Here is an 8,869-nt window from a genome sequence, read left to right as displayed (position 1 = left end):
TTTGTAAATCCCACAATTTCTATGGAGCCTTCCTGAACCCCACAAGACAGGGTCAGCGTCCCCTCCTCTGGTTCACATTACAGGAGCAGTCAGCAAATCCCAATGATCACACCAACCCTCTAAAGCCCCCATACCCCGGAGCTCTTCTAAAGGGTCATGGCCTAGGTCAGGGTCCTGGAGCACAAGGTGGTGTTCACAGATGCTGGTGAGTGCATTTCACCAGTCACAGGGGCCTTTATAGCAGATTAGTTACAATCAACACCTAATTAATCAAGAGTCACTTGAAAAAAATATTTATTTATTTATTTATTTATTTAAAAGGCAGAATTACAGAGAGAGAGAAAGTGCACTTCCATCCACTGGCTCACTTCCCAAATGGTTGCAAAGGCCAGGGCTGGGCCAGACCAAAGCCGGAGCCAGGAGCTTCTTCTGGGTCTCCCACGCAGGTGCAGGGGCCCAAGCACTTGGGTCATCTGCTACTGCTTTCCCAGGACATAGCAGGGAGCTGGAATAGAAGGAAAGCAGCCGGGACACAAACCAACACCCATATGGGATGCCAGTGTTGCAGGCAGCAGCTTTACCCACTACACCACAATAGCCAGCCCAGAGAAATAGGGGGCCTTTTGAAAAATATGTCTTATACCATTTTTCAGTAAGAGATAAAAGACAGCCATCCTGGCCTTCGGTGCCCATGCTGAAGCATGTGTCAGGAGCATGTGTCAGTGCGTCTCCACTGCTCAGCTTCACCCTGGGTGTAAATGGGCCATATTTGGTTCCTATGTCAGGGCCCTGCTTGCCTGTCTTGCTCAGCAGCAGCCCAGGTACAAATGTGCCACATTTTGTTCAGCCACTTGCCAGGCAATGGGCATCCAAGTTCTGCCTGCTTTCGGGACTATTACAAAAAATGCAGCTGTGAACATTCATATACAAGTTTCTGAGTCACTGTGTGCTTTCCTCGGCCTTGGGTAGACACTGAATTTCTGAGTCATATGGTCAATTTACGTTCAACATTTGTAGAAACATGGCAAGCGTGCAGGCTTCTCCAGCACCACACATGGCTACCGCCTGTCTTCTGAGGACAGCCACCCTGGCAGGTGTGAGCAGGAACCCCACACGGTACCAGCTCCAGAAAGATTGATGATGCCACACACCTTTCCAGGTTGCTCGTTAGCTCCTGGGAAGTCTTTCATAGGGAGAGAGCTAACCCATACTTCTGTCAACCTTTCTAATTTAGTTGTTTGCCTTCTTAGTTTGGGTGTTAAGTAGCAGATCCTTACCAGAAACATGATGTACAAATATTTCCTTCCAGCCTGTGAGTTGTCTGTTCATTTTCTTAGTGGTATTTCTGGAAGCACAGCAGTTTTTAATTTTGATGAAGCCCAATTTATCAGTGTTTTTTTCTTTGTGGATCTTGCTTTTGGTGACATGTCAAAGAACTCTTTGGCTAATACAAGGTCATGAAAACTTTCACCAGCTTTCTTTTCAAAGGCTGGTGCTCTGAGCTGTCACAGTCAGGTCTGTGATCTGCTTTAGAATTCATGTTTCCTGCATTTCATTGCATTCCCCAATCACCCGATGCTTTCTCCACCTCTGACAAATGCTCCCAGCTGCCCACTGTGCATGGCTAACTCCTGCTCCCAGCCCCTCACGGCCACCAGTGGGGACCGGAGGGCAGTGGCCATGCTGGTTCTGCCTTTTCCCTCTCTCCCGCTGAACACAGCCTCCTTGAGCACCAGGCCCCAGAATGCTGGGCCCACGGTTTCAGCTCTGGTGCCTGGCCCACTGCCTAGCAAGCAACAAGCATGTATCAGACACACAAACCAGTTAAAACCTTTTAGAAAATCTCAGACATCCTAAAAATAGCCAAAGGATGTCCAAGAAGTGTCACCCCTGAGGGCAACAACTGAGAACGGCCCAAATCCAACAGCAAGGAAAGGGCAGTTATGCAATCCTGAGATATCCTCAGGCTGTCCTTTTTAAACGCAACTAGAAACGTTTTTTTAAGACTCTGTGAAAGTGTGAGGAAAAGCTTATTAATGTGATTTCACAAAAACTCATCTATGACACCGTGTTCAGACAAGTGTTTTCTAAAGTGGCAGGAAGCACCTCCAAGCATTTACAATGACTGGCTCCAGGCCTCCCGACAGCCACTTCCCTTTCTCCTTTATGCTTCCCTGTGATGCTGAAAATCTAAAACAAAAATAAAACAATCCCATATGGGTACCAGTTCGGGTTCTGTCTGCTCTTCTCCAATCAAGCTCCTGGCTAATGGCCTGCGAAAAGCAGCCCATGTGTTTGGATCCCATGCCCACATGGGAGACCCAGATGAAGCTCTTGGTTCCTGACTTCAGCCTGGCCCAACCCTCCCCGCTGTGGCCATCTGGAGAGTGAACCAAAGGATGGAAGAGCTCTCACTCACTCTGTGTGTCTCTCCCTCTTTTTGTGACTCTTTCAAAGTAAATAAATATTTCTTTAAAAACTAAAATAAGGGCTGCCACCGTGTCTCACTAGGCTAATCCTCTGTCTTGCGGCACTGGCACACTGGGTTCTAGTCCTGGTCAGGGCGCTGGATTCTGTCCTGGTTGCCCCTCTTCCAGGCCAGCTCTCTGCTGTGGCCTGGGAGTGCAGTGGAGGATGGCCCAAGTGCTTGGGCCCTGCACCCCATGGGAGAACAGGAGAAGTACCTGGCTCCTGCCATCAGATCAGCGCAGTGCGCCAGCCACAGTGTGCTGGCCGTGGCGGCCACTGGAGGGTGAACCAACGGCAAAGGAAGACCTTTCTCTCTGTCTCTCTCTCTCACTGTCCACTCTGCCTGTCAAACAACAACAACAACAACAAAACTAAAATAAAAGAATTCTGTCAAAGAGAAGAGTGATTTTTTTAGATGCCCTAAGATCCTGACTGTTTTTGGAAGAATAATTTCACATTTGGTCCTAGCCTTAGTATGGGAGATCTTGACTGCTCTAATTTGCTCTGGGCAAAACGGATGAACTACTGTGGACTCTCAAGGCCCCCTCCTGCAGATTCTGGGCCTGCAATTCTGGATACATGCAGAGCCTGCGCACCTCATGAGGGAAGGCTCCCCAGGGCTGCTTCCTGCCCATGGCTGGACACCTGTGCTCACCTGGTACCTGGGCAGGGAGGTGCTGATCTGCAGTCTTGGCAAAGCGGGGATGACTTCCACCGGAGAGCCGCTGGTCTTTATTCCCGGGAGGTGGTCCAGCAGGCAGTCACTGACAACACCAAAGACGGTGGTGTGGTAACCTGGGACACAGGAAAGTAGAGACCTCACAACTCCCAGCAAAGTTCCATGCCCCATGTCCACCTTCCTGTCCACTGCTGAAGTCCCCAACCAGCAAGGGCAACCCTGCAGAAGACCTGGGTCCTGGTGCTGGCTCCGTTACCTGCCAGTCCCTGCCCACAGCCTCAACATCCCTCGGGCTCCTCCTTTGTGGTGGGGGTTACAACGGCACCTGTACTCCCATCCCACCAGGCTGACTGGGCCCAAATGGGAAAGCTCCTGTAAGCCATCAATCTCTTTTTTTTTTTTTTCTTTTTTGACAGGCAGAGTGGACAGTGAGAGAGAGAGACAGAGAGAAAGGTCTTCCCTTGCCGTTGGTTCACCCTCCAATGGCCGCCGTGGCCGGCGCGCTGCGGCCGGCGCACCGCGCTGATCCGATGGCAGGAGCCAGGTGCCAGGTGCTTTTCCTGGTCTCCCATGGGGTGCAGGGCCCAAGCACCTGGGCCATCCTCCACTGCACTCCCTGGCCACAGCAGAGGGCTGGCCTGGAAGAGGGGTAACCGGGACAGAATCCGGCGCCCCGACCGGGACTAGAACCCGGTGTGCCGGCGCCGCTAGGCGGAGGATTAGCCTGGTGAGCCGCGGCGCCGGCCAGCCATCAATCTCTGCACAACCTGTAGTCAGCATCTCAGCCCAGGACTCACTTGCTTTTCAGATTTATCCATCTCCACAGTGAGGATGGCAGTTAATATTCCCTCCCGGGACATAATGTAATTTAATGAGTATTTGAAAAATGCTTCAGAACTTTCTGTTCAGAAGCGAAAGTTCAAGAGCCAATTATTATTATTGCAGCAGCTATGTGATGGGGTGAACTGGCTGTGTGTGTGTGTGAGCACTGCCGTTTAAGATGAGTAAATTTCCCACTGGTGAGATAAGCACTTGAAACTATTTAAGCAAAGCTGTAGAACGGCTTTTGAAATTTAGCTAATTATTGTCAACAGCATTTACTGTGCAACAAAATGAAACCATACCCAGTGGCTCGAGGCTCAGGTGACAACCTGCCTACACTTGTGTGAGCCTGGGGTGTGCTCAATGGAGAAGCCAGCATGGCTTTCAAGGGCTCCCGGGGCCCCAGCAGCCTCCTCGGTCCTCCTGAGGTTCCTGCTGGCTGGGAGCTGCTCTCTCAACACCACTCCAGCTCACCCTCCCTCAGAGGGTGGGCTTGTCAAAACACCCCCTGCAATGGGCAAAACACTATTCTCCCCACAAATCCATACCTGGAACCAGGGTCTCTCACATTTCCCTTTCAACAGGAACCTGATATATGTTTTGCCTGCTGAGCAACCACTATTTTATAATCCCTAATTAGAATCAGGCCTTTCCTTACCGTTGCTGAAAATGGCTGTCACATAATAGTCTGATGACAAAGACATGGGGTCCACAATTACTGTGCACAGCAGTACAGGGTCAGCCATCTAGCTTTGTGCACAAGACACAACAAAGAACAATGCCAACTGCTCTGCACAGAGATGCACAGCTCAGGGACCACTAAGTCCACACAGGTAGTGGAGGAAGTGGAAAAGGATAGGGCACTTGCAAGACAGCAAAGGTAGAGGAACAATGTGTAACCCAGCAGGAAGGCTCGGCAGAGGAGCACAGAGATGGACCACACAGGGCTGGGGAACTCGGCCTGATGACGAGGGAAAGTGACTCCCACTGGTTGACCACGATGCCTTTCTCAGAGGAGAGACCGCTTTGGAGAGGGGAGGCAGTACATTTGGGTTGGATGTGTAGAACACGCATGTCCCACCCGCTGGACACCAGGGGGATAGCTGGGAAGTGCTGGGGCACAAGCCATGGAAGGGTACCTGACCCCAGGAGTGGTCAGCAGTCTACAGGGCTGTGAGGCAGAAAAACACTGTGGGGCTGGGGACACCCTCACCACCGGTGACGTACGGAGGACAGAGAGGAGGACAGGAAACACAGAGCGAGGAGCACCTGTCAGAGGGCTGGACTGCAAGGGGACACCTGCACGAGACCAGCAAGACTGAGGAAGAAGGGCCAAAGAGACCGCAGAAAATCTGGAGGGTGTGGTGTAACCAAGGCTGGAGGACACAGCTCGCCACACATGCAGGGTGGCAAATGAGCACTAAAGCTCCAAGCAAACCAAACCACTGGTCCCAGGTTTAGGCAGAAAAATGCCACTAGTGATGCCACAGACAGGTGTTCTGGTGAAGGGATAAGGGTTAAACTCAGGACACGGAGGGGTGCAGGAACGTGGCACTGGTGGCAGAAGCGACTCAGTGTGCACAGCCAACTCTCCCAAGAGATCCAGCAGAAGACAGGGGCTTCCTGAGAGTACATGGGACATCGTGGCATCAGGAAAGGTCAGGATGCAGAGGTAGGAACCAAGCTGTTGGAAGACTGTCTGGAGGAGGAGGCAGACAGAGCACAGGAAGGGGCCCCGCCCAGCGCAGCAGGAGCCTGGCAGGTGCCAATCACACTCCAACAACTTGCACCACATCCCAAGGAAAGGCAGTCTTTCCCCATCCCTTGATGGACGAGGACTAACGAGATGGGTGAGAGGCTCTGGACCCTGGTGTACGGAACAGCAGTGTGGCAGCCCCTCAACAGCAGCAATCAGAAAAGCCCTTACCGTTCACGGTGATCATTCCAGTCGTCTGTGGGACCCCTACGAGCGTCACCAGGTACAGACCAGACTCGGCCGGAAGGGAGAGCGCTGCAGGGCGCGACTCGAATTCCACTCCACTGGTCAGCAGCCCCTGCAGCAAGGCACAGAGCAACATGAGCAGGACCAGCCTGCACCGCACACCTGGCAGCCCAGAACAAGGCAGTGGAAGGCTGCGGCTTCTTAGAACCCACAGAGAACTGCAGAGACCATGCACACGTGACGCCCGGGGCAGTCAGATCAACAGCCGCTGACCTTGATTTTGGTCCTCTCTGCCATGTTTCTGATGTTTGCTTTGCTTTCTTCTTGTACCAAATGGGAATATGAACACAAAGGAAAATTTTTATTTTTCTTTTTTTGAAACACTTATATTTATTTGAAAACAAGAGGGAAACAGAGACAAGAGAGATCTACTGTTTTACTCCACTAATGGCTGCAATGGCTGGGGCTGGGCCAGGCCAAAGCCAGGATCTAGAAGCTTCCTCCTGGTCTCCCACAATCTAAAAGATGTCAACAATCACCAGTCAACTATTAGAAAATAAAATGTTTAAAAAAATTAACAAGACACCAAAAATTCCAACTATCTTGGAGTAAATCTAACGAATAATGTGCAAGATTTCATCACAGTTACAGAACCCTGCTGAGATAAATTAAAGAACTCAAGACACAGAGATTCCTGCCCTGTTTGTGGGGTTCTGCTTTCCACAGTTTGCAGTCAAGGCAACCCTCAAACTCTCAGATCCAGGGCCGGCATTGGGGCGTAGCAGGTAAAGCCTCTGCCTACAACACCAGCATCCCATATAGCTGCTGGTTTGCATCCTGGCTGCTCCACTTCCGATCCAGCTGCCTGCCCATGTGCCTGAGAATACAGCAGAAGATGGCCCAAGTGTTTGGGCCTCTGCCACCCATGTGGGAGATCCAGACATAACTCCTGTCTTCAAGCCTGGCTCAGCCGTGGCTTGGGCGGACACTTGGGGAGTGAACCAGCAAATGGACTCTGTGACTCAACTTTCAAATAAATAAATAAATAAATAATCTTTAAAAAAAAAAAACTCTTTTATCTGTGGCAGGACAAGGCATGTAAGTGGGTGTGCTGAGAGGAAGGGTGCAAACATGGAACGCAGGAAGGCAAGATGCCGGTCCTCGGTGTGAGTTCAGGGTGTATGAAACCTGCATGCACAGATGTGTGCGTGGTGTAGACAGCTGGGTGTGTGGAATGCACATACACTGTGTCTAACTCTGTGCACAGGAGACGCCGGCAGCAGAGACACTCTGGGGGCAGTGAGCACGCCTGCCACCCACATGTGAGGCAAAGGCGTGAAGTGATCTGCGTGTGTGAGTGTGGAGGGGGTGTAGTGGGCAGGGCACACTCAGTGAAGCTGATCGCATGCCTTTCATCTCTAACAGACACACTGGCCTCTCTGTCTTCTTAGAACAGCCAGGGCGGTGTGGCCACCGCTGCCTGCCTGAAATGCGGGTGGCGTGTGCACGTCTGAAGTGTTCCATGAGTCAGCTTTCAACACAGCACCATGGTATGCTGGCTATATCCAAGTGGTGGTTTTCTCTTGTCTAAGTCTCTACCCTTCCTGATTTGTTAAAATATGTAATTTATTACTTTTAAACCAGGTAAAAATGCTACTTTTAAAATGAAAAAAAAATGTATAAGAAACAGCAGCAATCATCTGACACTTTAACTACTTTGTGGTAAATTCCCCCCTTGGATTCCAAGAGCCAGACAGCCACAGCAGAGGCTGACCATGGCCATGTCCTGAGGCCAGTGCACCCTTGTGCAACAGTTGGGGGAACACCGGTGCTCAGTCAGTCTCAGGACTGCTGGCTTAACACAGGCTTGGGGAGCAGTCACACGCAGCAGGGCTGCCCAACAGTCCTGGCTTGCGGAAAACTGTGGCTCCACCAGGCAGTCTGGCCCAGCCAGCAGGGGCGTCTCTCCCAGGCAGGCGCCATGCATCCCCAACACAGCTCACTGTGTTCACACCAGGGATAAGGCCTATAGGCCTTTGTATCCCCCGGGTCCCACGCACCCTGTACCTGGCCCAGGGCATGGCCTTCAGTGAGACACCAGCAGGAAGAGCCTGGTTCTCACCTGGAACACCAGTTATGAAACTGGTCGCAGTACAGAGAACCTTGGGAACGGATCCCATGGTAGTCTGAAGGCAGCACAAGTCCCCCAAACAAGCATGGACCAGGGCGTGAATCTTCCACACCCTACATGGTGCAGTAACACAGCACCTCTCTCTACAGCTCCCCTGCGCCTCAATCCCTGTGTCACCTCACAGCAGCACAACAATCTCCAGTAAGCTCCTGTGAACTCCAAAGTGCTGACTTCCAATCTCACAGCCAATGGGCAAAGCTCTGTGCGTGTACAAGCCCAAGGTTGCTCTGTGCTGTCTACTCGGCAGCAAGCATGAGACACAGTAATGACAAAACATGGACTTCACTCACCAAACGCTTACTATCTTGGGCAAAGCAGACATGTGTGCCAGAATTAGTGCCTCTAACAGTAAGCAAAGACGCATTTTAGTGACATGCTGGGGTTCTCGGTCACAGAGGCCCCTGCGGTGGTACATACCATGTTCTGCACTCGAACCTCAAACAGCATGGGGTTGTACACCATCAGCTGGACTTCACATACGTCCCCTTGAACCCACTGGAAATCTAGACACACACACAAAAGAACCCTGGGGTTAGCAGGTAGTTTTGAACTTCTCATGGGGTTTCAGATCAGCCCACTGGCGATTTTCTTCCCACAAAGGTGGTGGCCGCCATGCCCATTGTGAGGTGGGAAGTTCACAGCTTGGTGTGCCCTGCTTTCTCTGAAACCACGCAAAGCAAGGTATTGCCACTGTCCTGACACTGCACACAGGGTGCCTCCACCGCCCTCTGCAGGCTGCACTCCTGCTGGCACCCCAAGGCCACCT

At 51.6% G+C, this 8,869-nt stretch overlaps 1 protein-coding gene across 1 annotated transcript; it reads right to left on the bottom strand.

Annotated features, from left to right (window-relative positions):
• Positions 1–340: 340 nt before the first annotated feature.
• Positions 341–8,603, bottom strand: LOC138846878 (trafficking protein particle complex subunit 9-like). The gene is made up of 4 exons (XM_089321538.1): positions 8,521–8,603; positions 5,898–6,024; positions 3,125–3,264; positions 341–505 (listed from the first exon to the last, which is right to left on the bottom strand). Exons 1-4 carry the CDS (start codon positions 8,563–8,565, stop codon positions 470–472), a joined length of 348 nt encoding a protein of 115 aa, XP_089177664.1. The 5' UTR covers positions 8,566–8,603; the 3' UTR covers positions 341–469.
• Positions 8,604–8,869: the final 266 nt, after the last annotated feature.

The sequence above is a fragment of the Oryctolagus cuniculus genome, chromosome 19 (assembly GCF_051225735.1).
Source record: "Oryctolagus cuniculus isolate XC-2025 breed Fujian yellow rabbit chromosome 19, ASM5122573v1, whole genome shotgun sequence".
NCBI lineage: Eukaryota > Metazoa > Chordata > Mammalia > Lagomorpha > Leporidae > Oryctolagus > Oryctolagus cuniculus.
This window is presented reverse-complemented; position numbering and strand designations above follow the sequence as displayed.

Bases quoted from the DNA above. Each gene is read 5' to 3' on its own strand.
- LOC138846878 (XM_089321538.1), bottom strand. From the start codon at position 8,565: ATGGTGTACAACCCCATGCTGTTTGAGGTTCGAGTGCAGAACATG. The intron at 3,265-5,897 runs GTAAGGGCTTTT...CCTGTGTCCCAG, and splicing joins TGGAATGATCACCGTGAACG to GTTACCACACCACCGTCTTT. The intron at 506-3,124 runs GTGAGCACAGGT...CTTCTATTCCAG, and splicing joins CCTCCCTGCCCAGGTACCAG to CTCCCTGCTATGTCCTGGGA.